This window comes from Canis lupus, chromosome 7, assembly GCF_011100685.1.
Source record: "Canis lupus familiaris isolate Mischka breed German Shepherd chromosome 7, alternate assembly UU_Cfam_GSD_1.0, whole genome shotgun sequence".
In the NCBI taxonomy this organism is placed as follows: domain Eukaryota; kingdom Metazoa; phylum Chordata; class Mammalia; order Carnivora; family Canidae; genus Canis; species Canis lupus.
In genome coordinates this window covers 2,267,087-2,280,952 of record NC_049228.1, presented here as the reverse complement: position 1 = coordinate 2,280,952, position 13,866 = coordinate 2,267,087, and the positions used below count along the sequence as shown (strand labels likewise).

General features: G+C 39.9%; 1 protein-coding gene across 6 annotated transcripts in view; it reads right to left on the bottom strand.

Moving 5' to 3' along the window:
- Positions 1 to 13,866, bottom strand: part of DDX59 (DEAD-box helicase 59) — a 74,506-nt gene that overhangs the window by 6,682 nt on the left and 53,958 nt on the right. For all 6 annotated transcript variants that reach the window (XM_038541938.1, XM_038541937.1, XM_038541936.1 and 3 more), the window contains 5 exons: positions 12,577 to 12,744; positions 8,396 to 8,485; positions 2,106 to 2,357; positions 819 to 971; positions 208 to 336 (listed from right to left, as the gene is read on the bottom strand). In XM_038541938.1, coding sequence (XP_038397866.1) covers positions 208 to 336; positions 819 to 971; positions 2,106 to 2,357; positions 8,396 to 8,485; positions 12,577 to 12,744 — 792 coding nt within the window. The remainder of the gene's footprint in view (positions 1 to 207; positions 337 to 818; positions 972 to 2,105; positions 2,358 to 8,395; positions 8,486 to 12,576; positions 12,745 to 13,866) is intronic.

The window sequence follows — 13,866 nt, the reverse complement described above, 5'->3', positions numbered from 1 at the left end:
TTCAAACTCACAACTCTGAGATTAAGAGTCACATGCTCCCCCAACTGAACCAGACCAGCACCCCTATCCATATATGTGTTTTAAAAGCAAAACTATAATAAGCTTTTATAGGTCTATGATAAAACTTTTCTTTCTTTTTAGTTACTATTCTATTGACAATGCCTCGCCCAAGAAAACTCATGGTGGAAACTAATAAAACCTCCTTACCTGATGCACGTACTCATCCATGCTTGAAGGCATATCAAAATTGACAACCAGCCGGACACTGATCAAGTCTAGGCCTCGTCCCAGGACTCCAGTGCTCACCACAACTTCGTAGTCTCCTTCAAGTAATCCCTTCCCCACAAAGCAACAAAATTCATTATTCAGAATTTAGCTTACGTGGTTTTGTATAATTCAGACATCTTTTTTTCAATACTTTCTTCAATACCGTTTTTGCTGCACCTTTTCAGTAAGTAAAGGTTGCTAGTATAAATACCTGAGAAACATGTGTAGTGTAAGTCTTCCCCTCCCCAACCCCTGCATCCGTCTGTTTCTATTAATGTACTCAGGCAAATCTTTTCCAAGGGTGAATGACTGCTCTGCTCCAGTCTAAACTGACCTGATTTCAGAAATGGTGGATTTTGAATTAGTAATCTATTTAGTAGATAATCCCATGGAGAACAAGCTTATTGCTCCCAAAACACAGAAGCCTGAGCAAGAGGAACAATTAGCTCATAGTCACTGCGTGCCTGAAGTTCTTGCAGTCCTTAAAAAAAGGTCTGCTTTAAGAAGCAGCCGGTAGGGAACCCCCTGAAAAGATAATCTGAATGTCAAACCTTCAATATGTTTTTCCTTTCTGTTTGTGATTTCTCCGAATGTATAGATACACTTTTCAGACCTGTGATTTTCTGCACTGCCTCACTCAACAGATCTGCTCCCAGCTTGCAGTCCACAAACACTAACACTGGAGGCTTGAAGAGTTTTTTATCCTGAAAAATGAAAAACACGTATTTAAAATTATTTGTGTAACATAAATAACAATGGAAGTTTTTCTGAAATCATTAGTATTAGCTAGTTACAGAGGAAAAACTAGCGTTATTAAGATGAGTGTTTTCTTTAAAATATGCACAAACAGAAGCACAAAAGTCTACTGCCCTTCACATTTTTCCATTTCATTAATATTGTAAAAATATTTTTTAAATTGAGTGCAATTTAAAATTTTAAATGCTAAAAAAATAATAAAAAAATAAAATTTTAAATGCTGCTCATAATTAAATACAAGCCATATTTAACTTAATACTTTTAAAAATTAATTTGTTTTTTTGAGAGAGAGTGTGTGAAAGTGAGCTGGAGGAGGGGTGAGGGAGAGAGAGAGCATCTTCAGCAGACTCCATGCTGAGTGAGGAGCCCAATGTGGGGCTGACCTCACAACTCTGAGATCATGACCTGATCCAAAATCAAGTCAGATGCTTAACTGACTGAGCCACCAGACGACCCCTTCACATTTTAAAGTAACTGTGCTTACACATTATCATCCATTTAATAAGTTTCTGTTTAAATAAGTTACTGCTAAAAAATTCTATTTTTCAAGGACAGAATGGCCAAGAAAGAACTTATCTTTATCTGTTACATAAAACTACTAAAAATTTCTGAAACAAAAAAATATTATTTAAGAATAATCTTGATATTTAAATGTATTTTCTATAATACTGAAAATAAAAAACAACCCTGCATCCATACAGCATTTATTTGATCCCCACAGAATTCTGAAGTAAAGAATTTACTACTAAATATCTATATAGAGAATCCCTGGGTTGCTCAGTGGGGGAATCCTGGGTGGCTTAGCGGTTTAGCACCTGCCTTTGGCCCAGGGCATGATCCTGGAGTCCCTGGATTGAGTCCCACATTGGGCTCCCTGCATGGAGCTGCTTCTCCCTCTGCCTGTGTCTCTGCCTCTCTCTCTCCTCTGTGTCTTTCGTTAATAAATAAATAAATAATCTTAAAAAAAAAAATCTGTATAAAATTCCCCGAATGCTGCATCTAAAAATCATTATCTTAATAACTGTGAAAAATGCAAACATAATCTACAAAACAGGGTGCCTGCTTTACTACTTACTACTCACATTTAAGATTTCAAATAATTTTTTCTTTTTGGCTGGTTCTTCCACCCACAAAATAATCTGGCGCACACTGGAACAGGGCAGGTTCTTTTCCCCGGTGATAATTCTCACAGGATTATGCAGAAGCTGACTTGCTAGTTGTTCTATGCTAGTTGGAATTGTAGCTGAAACCAAAATGGTCTGACTATCATTAGGAACGTGTTCCAAAATGTCAAGCACTTGCTGTTGAAAGCCCATCTTTAACATGGTATCAGCCTAAAATAAAACCATTTTAAAGTTAGTCCTATTTGACATTAAAACCCTGAGCCATTCAAGGAAAAAACTGATTAAGAACATAAAAAATTAAAAACTTTTACACATTAGAATATATCACAACGTCAAAAATAAAGGATTTAGAAAAACATTTATATAAAATTGTATGTTGTCTATCACTGAAAACATAATTATACAAAGATTTTTATGGTATTATTACGAGTGGCAACAAATATATAAACCCTAAATACCAATAATGGGGGATTTGGTAAATAAAATACAGTAGATCCACTTAATAGAACCCTTTGCTATCATTAATTATGAGTGGAAAGTCCTTTATTAAATGATAATGAATCACTGCTAGGAGGAATAAAGAAAACTACAGAACACTATATATAACATGATACTGTTTGTACATACATTTAAGAAACTTAATTGCTAACTCCAGGGAAAAGACCTATGGAATGTGGAAGGGGATGCAATTAAATTGTTCATTTTACAGCTTTTTGCAAAGTTTGGGTCTTTTTTTCTACCACGGACATATATTTGTAATAAAACATGAATTAAATTTTAAAAACTTAATGTTGGCGGCTTTTGCTTCTGTATATACTTCTGTATTACTAGTTTTTAAAAACAATTTGTGTATTACTAAGCAAACAAAAAAATTCTAGGTTAGTACTGGTTTAAAATAATGAAACACAAAGGCTATCTTGATTTTTAAATATAATCCAGGTACCTATAATTTTGAAAAATAAGGTCTGACAATCATTTTGGAGTATTTAGATAAAGCACTGTATTTTTGTTGCTGTTTTTTTGTTTTTTTAAGTAGGCTCCATGCCCAAAGTGGGGCTCGAACTCATGATTCTGAGATCCAGAGTCCAACACTGCACTGACTGAGCCAGCCAGGCACCCCTAAAGCACTGTATTTTTAAGTGTCCACTACGTGGAAGTTTGAACACTTGTTTTAATACTATTCATTCCATGATATTTAAAAAAATCTAAAATAATCATAATGGTCTAGGTGATCCTGGCTGATCCTGGCTCTACCTATGACCTTAAATTAAACATGTTAACGAATGTCTTTAAGCCTCGGTTTTTTTCTTTTACAAATGGGAATGATGAGAGTTAACTACCTAATAGGTCTGTTATGATGATTAATGACCTCATTAATACATAAAATACATAAAGCACTTGGGACCATGCTCACAGCATGGTAAATCTCAATGTTTCAATGTACAAGACACATGTGTACATGTGTGCAACAAGGTAGTAGGTCTTGAAAAACATCCCCAGCTTTTCCTTTTCCTCAATAATCCTACTAAGGCCCCCTCATCTCAGGAGATGGCCTTGCTTCTCCTGGTTCAGAACACAGGCCATCAGAAATAAATCTCCTCTGTCTTCTCCCAAGTTTCCCTGCATCTAAACTGTTAACACTAAAAAAAAATAAAAAATAATAAAAAATAAAATAAAAAATAAAAATAAATAAACTGTTTACACTAATACACCCCAAATTCAGGTGCTTCTATCCAGCGCACAATAGTGAGACTCTGCCTCATCCTATCACCCCCACGCCGGAAGCCATCCACCCCAAGCACCCACTATCTTCTAGAATACAAATCCTATCTCTTACTCCTCTGCTTAAACCCTCCAGTAATTCACCATCACACATAAAAAACCCAACTGCTTACCACAGGCTAAAAGTCCTACAGTTTTCATCCTCATCCGCTTCTCTGACTTCATCGCCTAGCACTCTTCCACCTCATGCTCCACGACCCTGCCACACCAGCCTTCTTTCTGCCCCCAACTACCCAATGGTCACTCCCACGTTAGCTCTGTCTGAAGCAGATCCTCCAGCTGGATCTTCGCGTGGCTGGCTCCTTCTCACTCAGGTCTCAGCATAAATGTCACTTAGAGCCCTCCTCTGATACTAACCTAACCCCCAGTTGTCTCTGTCACACGACTTGTGTACATACATTTGTCAGGGCTTATCTCCATTCCCATTGTATCCTCAAAACCCAGGACAGTGTCTAGCATGTAAAAAGCACCTGATAAATAAACAAGCATTCGTTAATTCTAAGCACTGAAAAAACCACTGCAAGCAGCTTAGCTTTCTAGTCAGTGTGTCCCAAACCCCCCTAAAGAAGAATCACCCAGAACGAGTTTTTTAATATCTCTGGATTCCAACCCAGACTTCCTGAATCAGAACATCTAGTAAGAGGTCTGCTCTTCTATTACATTCCACTGAACACACTGGGTGATTCTTACCATTAGGGAAACTTGGACCAGCACTATGCTTGATTGTTGGGATACAGCAGGAGCCTAATACAAGAGAAAGGATAAAGTCTATACACAGGTAAACAGAGCAGAGAGGAGAGGTCTGAAGTCTACCTGGGAGACTGATGGAAGGTTTCAGAGCCATGTACACATAAAGAAGTTAGGGCAGGTGGTTGGGAGAGAATCCTAGGCTGAGGGACAGGTACATGGGAGACACAGAAGGGTGACACAGCAGATTCCTCTAATTCTAAAGGAATTATCTTAGTCTTCATGCCTGACCATTCCTGAATCTTCCATCCTCCTCTTCAAACAGTGGCCTGTCTTTGCAGCAATATTACTTGCTCTCAGTTCCTTTCTGGTTTCTCAGACTACTTCTCTGCTTAGACTCCTCTTCAAACTCCACAGACAGACACAGAGCCCCAGTGCCTGTTCCTCTCTCACCTTCCACCCTTAGAGAGACCAGTGTGTCCCACGGATGCTAATGCCCATTTCTCCTATCCACACAATATTTCCCCTTCATCCGTCATTCACAAGAAATTCGACATTTCTAAAACCAATTCAAATACTACTGTCAAGGGATCCCTGGGTGGCGCAGCGGTTTGGCGCCTGCCTTTGGCCCAGGGCGCGATCCTGGAGACCCGGGATCGAATCCCACGTCGGGCTCCCAGTGCATGGAGCCTGCTTCTCCCTCTGCCTGTGTCTCTGCCTCTCTCTCTCTCTCTCTGTGACTATCATGAATAAATAAATAAAATTAAAAAAAAAAAAATACTACTGTCAAGCCCCAACCCTTACCTGCCTACCCTTTCCTTAAAATTAAAAGCACAACCAGAATTTATGGAGTCCCCTCAACCACCTTCCTCTTCATCTTCTTTCATATTCAGTCCTCAGAAGACTCATGAATGATTCACAGCGATTCTCTGATGTACTCATGCTTCCCACTGCCTCCACCCTGTCCCTGACCCTGCTCACCTCTTGTCTGGGTTGCTACCATTTTGTCCCACAGATTCTTTCTTCTTTCATTTTTCTTGCATGGAGCAGCAGAATAACCTTGCTAAACCACCACTTTCCACATGTGACACCCCAACTCAATAATTTAGAAAGCCTCACTGTTTCCCACATCAAATCCAAAATCCTCTGCCTCCTTTTCAGGGCCCTCTGTAATTTGACCCCACCCTAACTACCCAACTTTACTTCCTATTATTCCTCAGGAAGAATGCTTCAAGCTGGCTGGTCTCTCTGTGCTTGTGCTTGACCTTTCTGGCTCTGTTCATGTTAGGCTCTTCACCTGGAACACTTGATATGTTCTCTAGTTTTCTAAATCCTTTCCCATCTGTGGACGACCAGGTCATATTCCATTACCTTGGAGGAGCCATCTCTTATGGTGCCAATTCACACGGTCTCTCATTTCTCCTTCTGACCTTAAATGTCCTAAACAATTAGCATATCATACACAGTCCCATTACTTTACTAACAGTTTGTACCAGGAGTCAGCAAACTGAGGCTCTTGGGACAAACACAGACCTTCAGGTGTTTTTTTAAATAGAGCTTATGGGAATGCAGTCACACCCACTCTGGTCTCTGGCTGTACTGAGCGCTCCAACAGAGGACATGTGGCCCCCAAAGTCTTAAATGGTCCTTTGCAGAAAGAGTTTGCTGTTCCCCGGCCTGCATAGCACCTTTCAGTATGTTTGTATTTCCGTATATATGACAATGTCCTGCCTTTACTTCAAGAATTTATGTATTTTTCTCCAATGAGATTTCAGCACTTCATAGGCTGGAATAATATTTAAAATTTCTTTGTGACGCCATCCAAACTTAACCAGACTTGGTCAATCTGTATCTAAATAGAACTTCTGTGCCAACTTCAGTTTCGGTACATGATCAATTATGTTGTTTACCAGCTAGTTTCCTTAAATGCTGAAGAGCTGGGACCGAGGCCACACATTACAAGCACTCACTATAGGTTTGCTGAATGAATACTCCTTTTATATGGAGCACAGCACAGAGGTACCCTGTGAAACTTCATCCATTGGCTAAAGGGAAAAATGTTGTGGAGAGAAGCAAGCAGGAATGGAATCCAACTTTAAAATCTATAGGAGGCTCATTTTTCAGGCTCACCGCATGGTGAGAACTTAAGAACACATGGGCTTATCAACAGTGGGAAGCCCACTTGTACTTGCAGGGTGGCAGTAAGTCTGATGATAATCAGATGCAATAAATCAGTTGAATCAAAAGGCACACCAGGAAAACGCCGACTTAGCAGCACTTTTTTTTTTTTTTTCTTAGCAGCAGTTTTTGAAGGACTGAATAACAGTTCACAACACCCAAGGTATGGAAACAACCTTAGTGTCCGTCAGCAGATGAGTATGATAAAGAAAATGAGGTGCATGTTATATACAATGGAATATTATTCCGACTTAAAATTACTTCATTTTTAGTAACATGGATGGACTTGGAGGACATTATACTCAGTGAAGTAAGCTAGACAGAAAAAAACAAATACTGTATGGGAAACTTATATGTGAAATCTAAAAAAGTTAAAAATAAAAAAATGAAAGTCAAACTCATAGAAATTAGTAGAAAAATGATTGCCAGGGGCTAGGGAGTGGGTGAAATAGGAAGAGGTTTGGGGTAAAAGTGTAAAAACTTTCAGTTATAAAACAGATAAGGTCTGAAATGCATAACATGGTTACCATAATTAATGATGCTCCATTAATAATTATATAACTGAAATTTGTTAAGGGAGTAGAACTTAAATATTCTCTCTCTCTCTCTCTCACACACACACACACACACACACACAGAGTAGCTGTGTAAGAAGAAAACAGAAAAAAATAATAAAGGACTGAATAACATTACCTTAACTGTCCTAAACAATTACTTTACATTTATACAGGACATTCCAGTCTATGAGACATTTTCCCAATCATTGCTTCATCCTTGCCACAACTCTGGAAGATTAGACGACTTGCCCAGCACCCCATAGTGGGGTGGAGTAAAGGCTCAATCCCAGTCTCAAGGATCTTGCCTATGTGTTCTTTCCACGTCCTCTGGCTACTTCCTGGAACCACGTTGCCATCACTGGTCAGCCCCTGAACCCCACATTTCTGATCACTGCTGGGCCTCTCTGCTCTGTCACTGCTGGTGGGACATATATGAAAATAGATGTGCAATGCACTGCAGGCAGAACTGGCCCATGCCCAGCCTGTGCTGACACAGTTTTGAGTCCTCCTGCTTGTTTACTTGCTGGAATATCATCAGATAATAACATATTAAGCAAATCAAAAATATAAAAATGCCTATATGCTCTATGTAACACTGAATATCAAAACCACAGACACCCATGTCCACACAAAAGAAAATATAAAAGGTCATCCAACTAAATATTATTAGCTACTTCCAAATTCCCTGTTAATAGTTACATGCTGTGGATTCATGTGTTTTTCTTTTTTAGACAAATGAGAGCCAGTGTCAAATATTTAAAAAATTTATCACTGAGAATATAGTAATTATTGGAAATTAGGAAAAGACAGCTGATTTTATTTACTAATGTGGTTTAATTTTGGTGCACTATACCTTGGGTTAGCAGGGCAATACCACACGGGAACCATCTTATGAATGGCTACTGCAATTAAAAAAAAAAATTCCTAATTTTTTTCCTTTGGGGAAGAAAATGCCTGAACACACAGTGAAATTATGTAACTAGAATATACTTTTCATAAATTATATAAAATTATGTGACTAATGTTCTAAACAACACTACTTACTTCATCTACTACTACAATTTTTATACCGCAGAGTTCCACAGAGCTCTGTTTTATTATATCCAGAAGTCGCCCAGGAGTCGCTATGATAACCTAAAGAACAGAGAAAAAAAAATTAGATAATCTTCCTTCCTTCTTTCTGTCTATACTTACTGAGTGACTAATATGTGCCAGCCACTGGGTTAAGTACTCAGAACTCAATGTTGATTAGGTCAGACATAGTTTCTGCTCTCACAAATCTCATAACACAAAGGAAGGAACAGATGAAACACATATATGCTCGTGAGGTTATCCAGTCCTGGCTAACACAAGCGAAAACCTAGAGGAGGAGTGGGAGCCGGTGAGGAGAGGGCCAGGTGGAGGGAAAGCATCCAAGAACTTCTGAAGCTGAAAGGCCACTGGGGTGGAGAGGGGACAGAGATTCGGAGGAGGCTCGAAAGTAGGCAGAGACCAGACCAGGAAGGGCCTTGCAGGCAGGCTGACCACTATTTGGCTCTACGACCAAGTGCAAATCCCTTAACCTCTTTGGCCCTGCTCTTCTGTTTTTAAATTAAAAGGTTGGGCACAATGATTTCTAAGGTTGCTTAAGGCTCTTAACGCTTTTATAACGTATTAGTTGAAGCAGTGCTTAAAAGTGGGGCCTGTTAGTCAAACTTCAGTAGGAATCTCAGCTGTAACACTTAATAATGGTGTGCGTCTCTGTTCTCCCATTCATAAAATGGAAATAATAATAATTACTGTGAAGATTAAATGAGACAGTGCCTGGAGTAAAGCAGAGTAGAGTTACAAATGATCTAATAAATTCAACTGTATTCTGCTTTTCAAAGACAAACCAATACAATGGTGAAGGTCATGGAGAATGCTAAGTTTCAGGGTCGTAAGGATCTGTATCCACAGAACTACAGTGCTCCACTTAGTTTCTTCAGAAATACCATAAACATTTAAATCCATTTTAATTATTTTGAACTGAGCTCATCCCTTCTATTCCTATTTCATTTTCCTCCCCTACTGGTTTGGAAATTATAAACTTTTCCCCCAACTCTTTTAGTGTGGGAATTCCCTTGAATTGTAAAATAAATGTATATAAACTTAATAAAGTCTGAAGTGAACTAGACATATTTACCTTTTTCTTGAATAATCAAGGGCAAATAATTTAACACCAATCACAACTTTCCTGCGCTGATATGCTACAGTTGGTCAGTATTTTACTTCTATTTTTTTACACCCATGTATTGTTCATTATTACTTTTTATTTAGTCTATGTTTGTTTACATTTACCCACATGAAGGACGCCTGGGTGGCTCAGCAGTTGAGCGCCTGCCTTCGGCCCAGGGCGTGACCCCGGGGTCCCGGTATCGAGTCACCCGTCCAGCTCCCTGCATGGAGCCTGCTTCTCCCTCTGCCTGGGTCTCTGCCTCTCTCTCTCTGTCTCTCTCATGAATAAATAAATAAAATCTTTAAAAAAATTTTTACCCACATGATTACTATTTTCTTTGCTCACCATTCTTTTTTTTTTTTTTTTTTTTAAAGATTTTATTTATTTATTCATAGAGACACAGGGAGAGAGGCAGAGACACAGGGAGAGGGAAAAGCAGGCTCCAAGCAGGGAGCCCGACGTGGGACTCGATCCCGAGTCTCCGGGATCACGCCCTGGGCCGAAGGCAGGCACTCAACCGCTGAGCCACCAGGGCTGCCCACTCGCCATTCTTTCTTTGATCCCACGCCTTCCTTTCCAGAATCTTCTTTATATGCAGAATATCTTAGTTTAGTATTCTTTTATATAAATCTACTGGTAATAAACTCTCAGTTTTGTTTACCTGAAAAGGTCTCTATTCTGCCCTGGCTTTTGAAAGATCACTTTGTTGAATAGACAGATTTTTCAGTTACTTTTTTCATAGAGGGTGTCTGTGAAGGACATGGCCTGGCACAGGGGGTGGGAGAGGCAGCAGGGTGATGAAGGGCCCTCCGGAGAAAGGCGGCCCTGCACAGGGTGTTGCGGTCTAAGGGAGTGAAGAGGGCAGAGGATAGAGTCTAGGATGGAACGCATCACTGTGGGGCAAGGGACAGGGATGAGGATGGGCTACTGGTTATATAGAAGATGGCTGATCAAGTAAATAAATATGTAAAAGATAAGAGCTAGCAGATTTCTCACTGTCAGAGTGACAAATATGGAAGCAGAAAATGCCAAAATAATCTTGCTGTGTTGAATTAGAGTTGGAAGTATCGACACGAACTCATGGGCTACAATAAACATAGATGCAGAAATACACACTTAAGGAATATTCTCACCTTCTATTCACTGAGAGGTCCTCGAAGCAATGATAACTCAACAGCAAAGAGAAACAGCAACAAACCCAACCAAGAGCCCAGATTTTGGTTTCTAAATACCGTCCTCTACCAAAAGGAATCAGGACAGCTTGGGGAAAAAAGCATGATTTCAGGGCTGAGCCAAGGGAAGAACAATGTAAGCACGATCATCTTCTTCAGATAGAAAGAAAGTGCTCAAAGAATGATGGGGACAGGGCAGCCCAGGTGGCTCAGCGGTTTAGCGCCGCCTTCAGCCCAGGGCCTGATCCTGGAGACCCTGGATCTAGTCCCATGTTGGGCTCCCTGCATGGAGCCTGCTTCTCCCTCTGCCTGTGTGTCTGCCTCTCTCTCTCTCTCTCCTCTGTGTATTCTCATGAATAAATAAAATATTTAAAAAAAAAAAAAAAGAATGATGGGGACATAAGAACACAGAAACCGACTCCACACTGCTTCCACTGCTCAAACTGGGGACAAGTGGAGAACCAAAACAAATCATGGTAATAATACTTTATGATCCTTTAAATACAATCGGTAATCACGAGTCATACTGATATACATATAAAAAGAGTAAGTTGGAAATTTGGTAAAGCACAAGAATTTACAAAATGAAGGTATTCAAAATGCTTATCTAATTACAGAAGGAACAAATAAATTTTACCGTTACTTGACAGGTGATATCACCAGTAAAAGGACACATTGAAATCGTGTATCATCTAAAAGGATGTAGTCAAAAAAAATAAAAAATAAAAAAATAAAAGGATGTAGTCATGGGGCACCTGGGTGGCTCAGTAGGTTAGACATCAGCCTTCAGCTCAGGTCGTGATCCCAGGGTCCTGGAATTGAGCCCCGAGTTGGGCTCCCTGCACAGCGGGGAGCCTGCTTCTCCCTCTCCCTGCCGCTTCTCCTGCTTGTGGGCTCACTCTCTGCCAAATAAATAAAATCTTAATAAAAATAAAAGGATGAAAAGAACAAAGCATCTCTTCCGTGATATTCTTTTCAAAGATACATAACTTAAACCTAGTCAATTGAGAGATCTTCTTCAAAGTAAGTAGTTTAAAATTCTTAAAACTGTCAAGATTATGGGGGGAAAAAAAAAGCAAAGACTAAAGAACTGTTCTACACCAAAGGAGATGAAAGAGACACGACAACTGAATTCAAAATGTGATTCTGAACTGAATTCTTGTGCTATTAAAAAGAAAAGTTAACGGGACAACTAGTAAAACACGAACGGGGTCTGAGGACCAGATGACAGCAGCCTGAACATTCCAGGGTACCCATGTTCGTTTCCTGATTCTGTAACTGTATTGCGGTCACTGGGATAACAGCCTTGTTTGTAGGAATCACACTCTCAAGTACATTAGCTACGGATCCTTAGGTAAATGTCATCTTTCTGAGATTCAACTTCTCAGCCATGAAGATGGGATATGCCCACCCACCTTCAAGAGCCAATGTGATAAACAAGATGATGCGGGTGAGAACAATCCAACGGCATCGGGCAAAAGGCAGGAATTAATTGTGTTCCTTTCCAATATAAAACAACCTTAAAAAAAAAAACTTAAGGCTTACTTGGCAAGAATTAAAGGCTAACCTAAAATCACATGTATTAAGGTCCTTGAAGGCAAACAAACCACCAGAACAAACCCGTGATCAAATTGGTGCTTACCTGGGGATCCCTGGGTGGCTCAGCGGTTTAGTGCCTGCCTTTGGCCCAGGGCATGGTCCTGGAGTCCCGGGATCGAATCCCACATCAGACTCCCGGCATGGAGCCTGCTTCTCCCTCTGCCTGTGCCTCCCTCTCTCTCTCTCTCTCTCTCTCTCTCTGTGTATGTCTAATGAATAAATAAATAAAATCTTAAAAAAAAAAAACTGGTGCTTACCTTCACGTGTTGTCGCAAACGGTACAGCTGTGGGGGTAAGGGTAAGCCCCCCACCAGGAGCACGGTTTTCATGCGAGGCAGGCCACTCATCAGTTCTTTAGCTTGGTTCTCTATCTGAATGGCTAGCTCTCTTGTTGGTGTAAGAATCAGTGCAGACGGAGTCTTGCTCTGCGAAGATGTCAGAAACATGTCTGAAAATGCCGGCAGTGAATTCCTGCCGATGGGCTAAATCCTCAAAGCATTCTGGGAGTCTTCCCATCAGCCCAACTGGATATGAACCCTCCTGCCTTCTGCTCACTGTAGATTTTCTCTCCAAAAACCATCATAAATTGAACCCTTCCTTACATAACACGGATACACAGTGAAAGATCAAAATTGGGGCCAGGGTGGGGAAACTGGTAGTTGGCTCCCAGGCGGACCCTGCCATCTCTGGCCACGCTCCTCTGAAGACAAAACCAGGACGTTCCGGTTAAAGCTTGGTGTTCCACCTTTGATACAGTCCCCTCAGCAATTCCTGTAGATTCACTTTTTTCTTTGTCCAAAGAATTTCCTTTTATAAATGTCCTATTTCCTGCCCTATAGCTCTACTTTGGGGCATCCAGTGAGTTTTACTAATATTTTGAACATCGGGTGCTTTCTTTTATTTTTTCCTCACATTATCTTCTACGATTATTTAGTTTTCCAAATTTTCCTCCTTTACCTCTCCTCTCTTTGCCTATATTTTGCATTGGCTTCCCTTTTGCCCTACTTCAGATCTCACAAACTCACTAGCACTTGGCAAATGTGTCGGTTAAATTAATTGTATGTGTGGGGGTGGTGCTTTACGCACTATAAGCTAACGAGTAAAGTAAGGTAGTATTATTTTAAGATGGACCATTTAAGCGTGTATTTTGAACTCTATGATAACATTCCAACTTTGGAATAAATCAATTAAAAAAAAACAATTGTTTAAAAAACACAAAATAAATCAATTTTTTAAAAAACCAAGGAGGCTAAATTGAACACAAAAATTGCGGGTCATCCGGTCAGCAGGATTTCTTTTCCCAAACCAAGAGTTTACTTCTTGAATAGAAATTTTGTTGAAAAAAAAAAGAAAAAAAGAAAGAAAATTTGTTGAAAGAAAATATTTCGTAAGGAAAGCAATTTTTTAAGACCTTCAATGAAAAGATCTTGAAGGTTCAATCTAATAAAAGAAAAATTCCCTAAAATTATGTTTCTCATACCAGCAACTATCAGAAGCAAAACCGCCAGGAGCACCAACGACTGAAGTTACAGTTTCCATTTGCAGTT